At 44.3% G+C, this 13,048-nt stretch overlaps 1 protein-coding gene across 2 annotated transcripts in view; it reads left to right on the top strand.

Annotated features, from left to right (window-relative positions):
• LOC146808731 (cell adhesion molecule CEACAM6-like) overlaps positions 1–13,048 on the top strand; it is a 457,492-nt gene that overhangs the window by 70,981 nt on the left and 373,463 nt on the right. For both annotated transcript variants that reach the window (XM_085615540.1, XM_085615542.1), the window contains exon 2: positions 4,811–4,955. In XM_085615540.1, coding sequence (XP_085471666.1) covers positions 4,868–4,955 — 88 coding nt within the window. In that variant the 5' untranslated portion in view covers positions 4,811–4,867. The remainder of the gene's footprint in view (positions 1–4,810; positions 4,956–13,048) is intronic.

Raw genomic sequence — 13,048 nt, 5'->3', positions numbered from 1 at the left:
CACACATGGAGCATACTCAGGAAGGGCGGGATTTGAGTGGCCTTTTAAACACCTATGGGTTATCTCAGACGCTGGACTTTATTGCCACCCATCCGGACATAGCTTTGTTACCGACTTACAAAGGCAAAGGGAGAGGTGGATCATCAATTATTGACTTTATTTTTGCTTCTCTTACATAGTGACCATAATACGGTCACTTTGTCTCTTGTTGCCTTGCATCATCATCCAGCACTCCATATCATAGAGTAGCTGGGGGTACGATCTCCGCAACTGATCAAGGTAGGCAGTTATGTTGGGCACAGTTAGACAATGTTCCTTTTAACATTTCTCTTTTTAATATAGGCAAGCAGGTAATTTCGAAATGTCTAGACCCAGAATTGCAAAGGGGTTGAACTAGTAGAGGCTATTAGTGATATTGCACAATTAGTGGATGGTTTTCTTAAAGCACCGGCTTATTCCCCTGGTATGGACACCACAAGATGGCTCGATGGGCAATGCTCTCAGGCCGTCAGAGACTTAATATCAGCCCTTAAGCAGTCCCCGAGAGATAGGGATCGGGTGGCGGCCTGCCCTAAAGTTTATAAGCAAGCCATCAAGGGGCGGAAGTGCCAACTACAACAGAAAGCCTGGGAGGAGTTAACAGAGGCATCTGAGCAAAAGGACTCCACTCATTTGTGGAGGGTCATTATCAACCCATGTTTTAAAGACTCCAATAAACCAAGATTAAGCCACAACATTCTATCAGATCAATGGCAGGACCACTTTGAGGGCTTGTATAACCACCCCCATAGAGCAGCCTCAAACCTTAAATCCCGAGCAGAGATCTGACCCCATTACCTTCTCTCCGGAAGAAGTTAGAATAGGAATTGAGGGTCTCTCATGGAACAAGGCGCCGGGACCAGATGGGATCCCTCCAGACCTCTTCCCATGTAATACAGAGGTATGGGCACCACTCTTAGTGAGGGTATTAAAGTTGGCAGTGGCACCAGTAATGTCAGCATCATGGTCCACTGCCACTATTTTTACCATCTTTGAGAAAGGAGATAGGGACAGCCCACATTGCTACCGCCCCATATCTCTTATTGATGTGACAGTGAAGGGTCTGGGGCGGGTGGTTTTAAACAGGTTATCGGAATGGGCAGAGGTCAACCAAATTATAATGGATGTCCAATATGGGCTCCGACCTGGTCAATCTACTGCAGATCAATGCCTAATCTTTATCTTATCACCGCTAAATACACATTAGCCAAATCCGGGGCATTATATTTAGTGTTTATGGATCTCACTGCGGCTTTTGACTAAGTGAATCGCTGCAAACTCTGGACACTCATGGAAGAGCTCGGGGTGGACTCGGCAACAATTAACACTCTAAGGGCCCTACACTTGAATTCCACGGCAGTAGTTAGATATACACAGGAGGGGAAAACTACGGATCATTTTAATTGTTCTAGTGGGGTCAGACAGGGCTGTATATTACGTTACATATCAATGTCCTTGACTCTGCCCTGATGGCCTTACAAGCAGACACCCCGAGGATAGGCACAAGATCGGTCCCTGTCCTGTTGCATGCAGACGAGGCGGTACTCCTAGCACACACCCCAAGAGCCTGCAGCTTTTAATAGATGGTTTTGTCACTTTCATGAATAAGATGGATCTGTCCCCTAATCTAACTAAATCATGCATAATGCAAATTGGGAAGAACCTCTTATTTATGTGTTTTGAAAACCTGCAAGCAGTGTGTAAACACGCACTTTGTACTTATAGTCCTTGCTTACCAGAAGCAAGGCTGGCAGTGACTGCCTCTTTTACTGCCAGCCTTGCTTCTCATAAGCAAGGACTATAAGTACAAAGTGTGTGTTTTTGCATCGCTTACAGGTTTTCAAAACAAATAAATAAAAAGCATTTTTAATTACAATTCCAATAGCTCAAACTCTCGCAAATGCGAGACCTATTGCATTACAAATGCTTGTTTCTTTCCCCGTGTAGAAAGGAACATCCCTGATGTAAACTTTCTTTTAAATGCATTTTCACTCAGATGGTTTTTCCAAATTACTGTAATAAATACATTAACGCAAATAAACTATTGTGCTGCTTTGCATCATGCGAGCACCTGCGCAACACACGAGTAAAGCACCAAATGTTGCGCAGTTCAACCAAAGTCATTGCTGCATTTCAGATCAGCATTGCTGTCGGCCCAGTTATTAGCGGTGACATGAATGGAACCAGTGCCCTGCGCTTTAAGCTGATGTCAATTATCGCATGACCGAGTTTATGGCAGACCACAGCGTTTATCGTGCCGGCGGTGTTGTGTTGGAGAAACAGTGTACCAATCACAATGACATTGTTTAGCAAATGTAGCCTCCAAAGGGCCACAGCAGTGTATTTTGTGTTTTGTTGAGGCTGTCAGTTCATACAAACCAGTGAAATCCCAAGCTCTCAGTAAATTCATTTCACTCACAAAGAGATTAAAAGTTGCACCTCAGAAAGAGAGTGAGGTGAGGGTAAGAAATAAACAGAGGGGCAGATTTACAAGCCCTTTCCGCCAAATTGGCGTCACTTTTCCCATGTTAAAAGAGAAGCAAAAGTGGCGCAAGGAGCTTGTAAATCTGCCCTAGAGTTTTTAGCAATATGTCGGACTTTCAGGACTGGAAATTTTTTTTTTGCAAACATATGTTGAAACATTGAAAAATGTACCTCTGCAGTGTTTTCACTGTCCAGACTCGGGTCTGACAGGGAAACATTCTTTGTTGGGGAGAAAAGAAAACGTTCATATTTTTAGTTTCAAAATTAAAAAATATAATGTGCTTCCAGAATTGTGACATCTAAAGATGTACTGCTAATTGCTACTCAGACATCAAATGGATTTCCTCCTCGGCAAAACTGGTGAAATATCAGTGGCTGAAGACGGCAAAATAAAGTGTGCCATCTAACTGCATGTCAGCTTCCAAGAATGGGAGAATTTTTGATAATACATTCAATTTAAACATTTTTGATGAAGGTTACATTGCAAAAGAATATATAACCCACCATGACATGTTTTCTGGTGCAGCAGCAGCTGTGTTTTCTTTTAAAAGGAGGCTGTTTTTTTTCTTAAGGTCAATGGTTTCTTCTGACCTTATTTTTCCAAGAGCCTTTGATGCAGGGGAGGAGAGTGAAAAGAGCTGCAATCAAACAACTCCACAAGGGGGTGGGGGGCCGGGAGTATAGAGAACAGATTTAGCCTGCAAGGACTTTGCCTCACACTTTGTACCACTGTTTCTAGTAAATGGGAAGAAAGCCCGTTTAAAGAATGCTAATAACACAGCGAAAGCAGCAGTTAAAGTAAGGCATAAGTTCAGAACACAAACATTTATTTAAACTGGGCAATGCTGGCTTCAACTTGTTACAGCTGACTACATTTACACAAATTAAATCAGCAGGAGGGATGGCAACGGTGATTCGGAGAGGTAAGACCGTGCCCATGAATTCCAAGCCAGAACGAGCAGCTCTTTAAGGGAGTTGGAAAGATGCAAGAGTTTTCAATATTACATGATAAAGGTTACAGCAGAAATCGAGTGGGAAACTCTAAAGGACCAGGAAGCACGGCAGGGGAGTCAGCAAGAAGGGACAAAGAAGCAGGACTGACCATTAGCAAGCAAGGATTTTTAAAGGACACTGACATAGAGAAATGAAAAGCAATGTCAAGAAAGAGGATGGACTAGAAGTCCACAGACTGATTACAGCAGGTCTTGAAGAGAAAGTGCATGCACTGTCTAGCTCGGCCTAAAAATATAAGGGTGCACTAAACAACTTCAAAATGATACACAAACAGTGCTTAACACGTAAAACAATAAGGGCCAGGGCTCTCGTCAGGAAGGCACAGCAGCTTGCACCACACATTGCCCCTGCCATGCTGGCAGTGATTGTAACCACACAACTACTGCCATTACATACCTACAAGTGTGACAATTCAGACTACTCCAGGCCCCCAAATCAAAAAGAATGGGTTGGGCGGCAGGTAATAGTAATTTTTAATGTATACTGAATATTTAACTGTTGTTGTGGTCATCTCTAAATTAGTCAGACTGCAGCACATTGTGGCAGACTGTCACAATCTCCGGTCTTGATAATTATGTGCCGGTGCGAAGCACCATAACCCACCGGCTCAAATTAGGCACTAGAAAAGAGGTTTCAATGTTGTAATAAAGTCCTCTTTTCATGTTCAGGCACAGGGCGATGCGTGCTCGCTGCGGCAGTAGTCCTCCCTTTATGGCCACCTCTCCCTTACATGTGAAGAGACCCGCTCAATAATCCATTTCCTCCCAGATGCGTCACTACCTCATTACAGAAACACAGAGCTGAGAGGGGTCTTTAAAGGAGCTGGAACTCTTTGTTCTACCAGTGAAAATTTGGCAAATGGTGTATTTTTTTCTTTTTTTTGTTGCAGATTTATATATCATGAACTCTCCCCTTAGGTATTGGAGCACTTTACATGAGCGCTAGTTACGTTTCACAAGGACACATTCATGTTTTTTTTTTGGTAGGCACGAGGAGATTAAGTGATTTGCCCAGAATCAGAGGATGTGGAGTCGACCCCGAGGCTCGAACCTTGGTTTCCAAGCTCCAAAGTTGGCAGTCTAGCCATCAGACCACATCCTCTCCCCAATGTATGTCCTGACGAAGACTGTGACATGACAGGTGTGATTGGAAACATGTTGATGGCTGTTATTCAAACAAATCATCTCATTAGTTATAGCCTTAAGACAATTTTCTGAAACCAAACCTGAAAATGACTTTCCAGTCACAGTAATTTATTCCTCCTCCCACACAGGAATGTCAGTGGATCGGAGGATTCCTTTCACTCCAAACACGAAGTGACCTCTATAAGATGGAAAGTTACACTCAATTCAACACGATGTTATCAAGTGGACTTTGGCCTAGTTGGAACCAAAGGCTGCTGTGGTGCATCCTAACAGGTAAGACAAACCTACTGGGGGAAACGTTTGCAAGGGCTTGATGTCAATGAAATGTATATCATGAATGTTGAGTTTCTATTCATCTTTCTCGCCGGAGAATAGACCATTGCTGTTATGGTTTAGGCTGAGTCAGTCTGATGTATGCAAACATACACGTCAGTTCACCAAAGTGCCAAGTATAGCAGAAGTGACTTTTTGTGCCCTTTGACCCCCGTGATATCACAATAAGTGATATTATATGACCTTTGAGCAAATAGCATTCTAGTGAAAACATAGGACAAAGGTGCAAGGTTGACAAACAGAAAGCATTACAAAGGTAACTACATTTTTATTTAAGCCATGATGCCACCAAGATGTTCCAGAGACACAGCAATCACCAAACCAGGAACACACATTATGTGCCACAAGGGGGTTTGTAGCAAATTTGGCTCAAGCACTAGTGTGCTAACACTCATTCCCTATGTACAATTTAACTCATTAACATAATGTCTTGTTCCCCTCATGTCTTGCTTTCCTTGCCAGTCTTCTAAAACAATATGACCAACTTCAATGCTGTGTTTACAATGCTCTTTTCCTACTTCTCCACCTACTGAAAGAATGAATACATGGTGGATACTGCTATATTCAGTAATACTATGATTGTGTGATTGCCATAGATTTAGACTTGTTGCTGTCACCTTTCTCTCTTTCCCACCTCTCTCTTTTATCATCATACTCACTGATGTCTCCTTATTTGTTGCTGTCTCTTCATCTCTTCTTTAACTTGCCTCTCCCTCTCTCTCGCCTGCCTCTTTCTCATCTATTTGTCTCTTCATCAAGCCTCTCTCTCACATATTTGTCCCTCTCTTTCAGAATTCTTTTCCATTGGCCTGTCACCTTTTTCTGACTGCTTTCTCACTCTCCCTCGTCTGTGTTTTTTTAGGTCGAGCTTTCGAAACCTGTTGTATATCCTTTAGTATATACTTTATATACGTACCTCTTTAAAAATCCTTGCTTCCAACTGGTCAGTCCTTATTCTTTGTCCCTTCTTTTGGTGGTTGGTTTCCTCCCACAGAGTAGGGACTAATTACTGTATTTTTAAGCCTTGCTTGTTTATCTTTTCTTGGGGTACTCTTTTTAGGTCTCGCCTAGGCAGTGCGCATGCGCTGCTCTAGGAGGGCCTTAACCATCGGTCTGCTCATTTTCAAGCAAAAACTCGTGCTTGTGGCGGCATCCACCTTGCAGGAGAGAGCAGCGGCGTGCGTGCTAATTGGCCGTTGCTCGCTCCCACAAGGCAGATGGCGCCACAAGCATGAGTGTGCTTGAAAACAGCTGCTACTTGTTTCAGCATTAGTCATTCACAGTTCTTAAGCACAGCGCAGGCCGTGTTTTTTTTATTCCCCCCTCACTCACTCTCTCTTTCGCTCGCACTCTGTCTCTTGCTCTTTTTTTGCAGGCTAAGCTTTTCGTTCAACAAATACAGACTCAATTTAACCCATTCACACCCCCACAGACCTTTCGTCTTAGCCAATCTTATCTCTTAACGATAAAATATGCATGCATTATCACCTTTACAAACATTGCATAAACGGCAGCAACGTCTCCCACTTTTCCAGACTTCTTGGTGCGTACGCACATTTCTTTCTTTTAGCAAGAAGGTGACTGCGCATTTCAAAGAGCTTTAACTAAAGTTTATAAATTACCTTCACAATGGCGTTTTTGCCCACCTAACCCCACTATTAACCCAAAAAAATAAAAACAAATCTGTATTAAGTGGTGCTTTTTTTACTTTAGCGTCCAGCTGTCTGCCACATGTGGACTTTTTACTATGTTTAACATTTTTACACAAGAAACATATTTTGTTACCTGCAGATGACCTTTAGTTATTTGTAATTATGAGGAACTAAGGATTGCCACAGAATTTTTGTCATACTCACACTTTTCGCTTTTTTAAACAAGGTGCGTAAGCTTTTGAAAGAGTTTGCACTCGTGTAGCCTTATTTATATTTTTATTTTCTCCCTTGCTATTATTTACATAAAGTATAGCGCTGCGGCCACAGCAGCTAACTCTGTAGCACAAGGCTCACTGTTCGATTCCTGGTGCAAGCAGCGGGTCATCCTCGCACTATCTTATAAGAAGCAAAATAGCTTGCTTAATATTTCCTACAGCCCCTAGCACTCTTGTTAATTTCAATGTTCTCTCCTCCTCTATCCTATTCATACATTTTTTCCAACAGTTTTCTATTTTGTTTAAGTCCATTTTATTTCTTTCGATTTTTGTTGTTGACCTCACCCTACTTCTATCTTCCAAATTTCCTTATTTCTTACTTTCTTATAGTGTAGTTTTCAACCATATTGTGCAATGTATAGCTGGATTAACAGTTGCCCCAACACATAACTGAAACTAATTCTAAAAATGTCCATAATGTAATGGTATTGGAGATAAAGGCTAGTTTAAATACCGGTGGGGCACTAGAACGACTGGGGCCCTAAGGGAGGGGGTAGTAGTGCTTCAAATTGCTATTGTTTATATTTTCACTGTTGTGTTCATCGTGTAGTCTTCAACCTTAGTCTGCAATGTATAGCTAGATTAAAAGCGGCTCCAAAACAGGGCAGAAAGCAATCCCAAAACAAGCATTGGCACAGCCAATAGGTCTCGCCTTTGGGACCTTAGAAGTGTTTAGCCACGCAACAGTTGATGTTGTTGCACCAAGGATATTGTGCTGGATAACTAAACACTTATAAGGTCCCAGAGGAGAGACCTATTGGCTATGCCAATGCTTGTTTTAAATTTCTTTCCTGCTCATGATATGTTGTGAGTTCATGCATCTTCCCTCCCATCCCTTCCTTGCCCTGTTGTTGTGATATGGTGCTGCTTAAGTGGTAAGATTTTATTATGTGTTAAACAGTGTCAATTGCTGCTGGTTTTTTCAGGCTCTGCTTGTTATCCAGTGAGCACGCTTTGTTTAGTTTCAGGGTTTGCTATCACCATGTGAAGGGAGATTTGCGTGTACTGCCATACACCAATGTGAGCAGAGATGACTGTCACTTTGAAACCTTAATATTGCAGAACGCTCAGAAACGTTTAGTGTTTGCTGATCAAATTAATCTAAGCAGAAAAGCAACAACTGTAAGGCAGCTCGCAGGCTCCGTTTGGAATGGAGAGCAATTTGCATTAATTGTTGTGGCTGCCACTCTGCCCCCTTTCATTTCCTTCTTCAGCTGTAGCTGGAAGAGACACGCTGCTGTGCTCTGATCGGAGCTGCTGCGACCAGGGTGCTCTGCTGCTCCATGAGTCTTTTGTTCTTAAAAGACCATTTACACTTGTGAGAAACCTTTTAAGTGTGTTTCAATATCAAACAACTTTTCGTGTTCACTCGCTTCTCTCCTACCAGTGCTTTATAGTCAGTCTTAACCTCTCCCTGCCTTCGTTTGCACCCCCCTTGCCCCCTCCTTGTTCTTGCTGCCTCTCCGCGGGTCCCACTCCCACCCATGCACAAACGTGCTCTGTTACAGCACAGCAGTGTTCATTAAAGCATACAAACGTGGTCAGGTAAGTTTTGGCCCGGGGCGCTGTTGTTGGAAACACGCAACAAGCATTAAAGGTCATTTTAAAAATTATACTTTAACGCCTGGAGACATACAAGGTAGAAGCTGACAAGTTAACTAATTTTGTTTGTGTTATTTACTGCCATGCATAACTCACAAGCCTCGCTAGACACCCAGCTAGCTGTATGATTGGTAACATTATCACGCGTCGGAAATGTATGTTGCTATTCAATAGTTGTTCATTAACTTTAATCAGTCAAGACATTGGTTAGAACTTTGGTTATGACGAGTGCAGAAAAGAGGATAACTGCTGTTGTGATTGCTTTCCATGCCGCCTTAAACACTGACCTTGAATAAGGGATTAAACTGTGCATTTCTAGTAAGCCTGAGATGTGCTACCTATCACCTTTTACCGCTAGTGCATCATGTTTAATAACACAGAGGGACAGACTTTCTGTTGAGGTCTAGATTTTACTGTTCATCAGTGGATTTGAGTTTGGAAGAAAACATATTAAAATCAATCAGCCTTTTTTATTGCACGCTAATTACCCATCATACTCCACAACACAAAATACCATTCCACATAATTATGCTCCCATGCCATATAATTCCAGTACACTCAATACCACATAATTACTATCCACATAATTCCACTGCACACTATGCCACATAATTCCGCTCCACAAATCCACTTCACACCACACAGTTCCACGCCACACAATTCCACAACTTAAAATTCCAATCCAACCCACATTATTCCCCTACAGACCACATACATACACTCCATAACAGTAAAAGACATTGCCATTTACAATGTCAATACCTCTAACTCAAACAAATGCGAGACCTATTGCGTTTCCAGTGTTTGTCTCATCTGCTGTTAGTGTCGGTGTGTTTAGCACCTCTCAAGTGTCTTCCTCTGTCTCACGCCTTTATTTTACTAATGTCGGTGTCTTTTCTTTCTCTCAGATGTTTCTTCATTAAGATCTTGGTCATACAGAAACCCAAATACAATGTCTTTGTTCATCGTTCACATGTATATCTGCATTATCCTTCCCATCTCCTTCTGTTTCGCTTGTCGCCATCCGCTATCTCTTCTTTCTTTCTCCTTCCAACCTGTATTTTTCTGTCCCCCCACATGCTCTGAAACAGCCAGACACACAGAGGTGCATTTCTGTTAGGCCCTCACTGTGAGACGTTGGCCTGGTATATGCTGTCCACTAGTTCTAGTGGGCACCTTGTACCAGTCCAAACAACCACTTATTGGTTATAGGTAGGCCTGGGCTAAATTTCCGTTCCGCTCGCGGAAATTGCGATAATTTGAAATTTTTGCGTTCCGCGAAGAGCGCGAAAATGTCAAAATTTCCGCATTCCGCAGCTTAGCGATAATTTGTTTCTTGCTCGCGCTGTAAAATAATACATTCTCACGCGCGCACAATCGCCTTACCTGAATCCCCGCGTTCGCCGACAAGTTTTCCCGATCCGGTCGCTTTCTCCACGAGATGTTGGATTGTTTATAGCCATTTGCGCTGTCTCGCGACAGTTCGCGCCCGCAGTAATGTCATTGGTCGCGCGATCACGTCTTTCTTCTCGCGATCATGCACCGCGAGAAGAGTGAAAACAAGATGGCCGCGCCCGCGAGCAACCGCATGGGTAAGTTGGCGAGCCGCAACCACGCAGAAAATACCGCGAACGGGCGGGAAAAAAACTTCCGCATCTTTGCGATATTTCCGCGTGTTTGCGGAGATTTTTAACATTTTCGCAATAATTTGCAAAAGTCACTTTCGCAAATTCCGACCACCCCTAGTTATAGGTTAAAGACAACCTTTATTGAAAGCTATCCTAGTGGTAGCTATGGAGAGCAGCCTTCAGGCTCAGTCTTGAAGGAATGTAAAGCAGCTTGTTTTACCAGTCTATAATCTCTTGAAAGGCTAAATGAAAGACAACCACACCAGGTATGTATATAAAATATATGTATTTATTTCTAAACACACCCTCCTAGTCTCTTTATGAGACTAGAGGTCAAAACACATAAGTTACACTTCAAATATGACAGTAATAAGCACAAATACACGTTAGACCCTAGGGGTGAGCCAAACCATATACTAAAATAGTGGTATAAGAACCACGACTTAACTAGACACAAGGCCTAGAGCCTGTAGAATCACTGGGACCCCAAGGAACCACCCAAGGTAATGAAACAGGGGACCCACGGGGGCTGTGTGCATTGTGAGAACACAGCCGCGAGCTCCTTAACTAGACACAAGGCCTAGAGCCTGTAGAATCACTGGGACTCCAAGGAACCACCCAAGGTAATGACACAGGGGACACACGGGGGCTGTGTGCAGTGTGAGAACACAGCCGCGTGCTCCCGTTAGCTTCTATGGGGAAAGTCGCGGTTAGATTTTGTAAGATTAGGGACACTTAGGAACGAACTAGGACCAAACCCTTTGGGACTTAGGAAGTTCTAGGGCCAACACCCACGGGAGCACCGGAGTACTCGTGTTACCTTACCCAGTGATGCCAGGTGCACAGGTGTCAAATGGTGCCGGGTGGCGTCATTGATTTCAATGGAAGCTGGCAAGAAAGTGCTGCTGCCGGGAAGGTGCGAAGTGTATACAGAGATCCAAGCCTGAATCGAAGATGAGAAAAACCTGAAAGCAGAGGGGACAGAGTTTGGGTCACTTGCCAGTGACCAGGAAGACGAGAGGCAGATGCCCACCGATGTCGGGTGTTTCAGGTGAAGAAGGTGAAGCTTGACTCTTCAGCCGCGAGAATCAGGAGGCGTTGAGGATGACCAGGAGCTGGATTCGAGCTGTGCCACAAAGAATGTCGAGTGCTGCAGCGTCGGTGCCTGGATTGGACACAGCAAGCCTTGGCAACAGCAACCCATGCAGAAAGGAGAAAGATGCTTCGGTGCAGACCAGCAAGGTCTGAGGGACTCACCACTTGGTTGGGAGTCAGGGCACATCTGGAGCAACCAGAGAAGCCCAAGGAAAATCAAAGTTACCTTCATAGGGACCCACCAGTTGACGGACCAGGGATCGTGAAGGGACCTTGAGAGGAAACACAAAATGATAGCCCACGGGTCACTCGGGGTGACTAGGCCAACAATCTTCGGTTGATTCTTTGGTCGAGGTGGTGGCTATAACAAAACCCAAGCACGACTTCAAGAGATGTCAAGAAGTCAATGCACTTGCAAAAGTGCTCAGTGACCAGGAGTTCTGGTTCTACGCTACTCACAAGGGCTGCAGGCCTCAGCTTTGCTGGGGACTCGGGTCAGCCTCTGAGATGTCTGGAAATTCTCTTTCTGGGCTGCAAATACTTCAGAGACCGGCAGGAGCTTCGGAGATGCAGACCGGCAAAATGCTTCGTTGGTGCCTGCCAAGCAGGGGAGTCACTCCTTGACCCCAAGGGAGATTTCTTCAGTCCTCTAGTCTTTAGTAGAGCATCAAAGATCCAGGAATCAGCTTCAGAGTTTCATCCAGGGATATCTAAAGTTCTGGTTACAGAGGTTCCTTACTTATAAGAGAGGAAGGGGTTGGAATAGCTCTGGGAACCCACCTATGGAAGGGTTTGGAAAGAGGGGTGGCTACACCCATTTTCCTTTGTCCAGTTTCGCGCCAGAGCAGGGGCTGAAAGCCCCTGAACCGGTTTGAGCTGGACTATGCACAGGGATACCAAATGTAGCCCCAGTGCAGGACTTTAAAGCACTCTGAGAGTGCTCCCACCCGGCACCAATACACATCAGCCTGTCTGGAAGGTGGTTACACCTCCCTGTGACAGGAAACCTATTGTCCAGGCCTCCCCTGCCGGAGTTTCGGTCAGCAGCAGGAGGCTCGACTTGTGTCTGTGGCTGCAGCATCCATTTTGTGATGCCAGAGCTCTGTTAAGTTTCTACTGGGTATACCAGTACTGCCATGTCTCTCCCTCTAGAAGGGTGGGGTCATATCCTCACATCAAGAACTGATGTGGGGGTATGATTCCTAGGTGTTTGACACCAAACACGACATGTTTCCATGCAGCCAGTCCAAAGTTGGCATTAACCGTTTAAGATATAATGCACTTAAGAGTATATGGTCAGGCTGCACCGCTGACAACCCCGGAGAAAAGATTCCGAAGGCTGCAGAGGGGCTCAGCTCATGCCTGGCCACCCTCTCACATATAACCAAGCACTCTGCCTTCAGGATTGTTAAGGCCTGCCATAGGAGTGACTGATAGGTTTGTATGTGCAGTCTTAGGTGAGGTATAGTGAATCTATACCTCAGTAAGGGGTGCATGCACCACCTTACCCAGGCTGCAGTAGCAGACCTGTGGTGTCATTTTGTGTGGCTGTCCAGTGGTGGCATAATACATGCTTCAGCCCCAGGTAGGCCTCTGAGGTACCTATGCCCTGGGTACATAGTATACCATATACTAGGGACTCACAAGGGTAACTCAGGGTCCAATCTGTGGTGTACCTAAAGTACATGCAATCAATTTAGAGAGGAAGCAGCTAGGCTGGGGCCCTGAATAGCAGGGTCCCAGCCAGACTAAAGTCGAAAAACAGTGAAACACCAGCAAAA

The sequence above is a fragment of the Triturus cristatus genome, chromosome 7 (assembly GCF_964204655.1).
Source record: "Triturus cristatus chromosome 7, aTriCri1.1, whole genome shotgun sequence".
NCBI classification, from domain to species: domain Eukaryota; kingdom Metazoa; phylum Chordata; class Amphibia; order Caudata; family Salamandridae; genus Triturus; species Triturus cristatus.
Note: the sequence above shows the minus strand (reverse complement) of the source record. Positions and strands in the feature narration are given on the sequence as shown.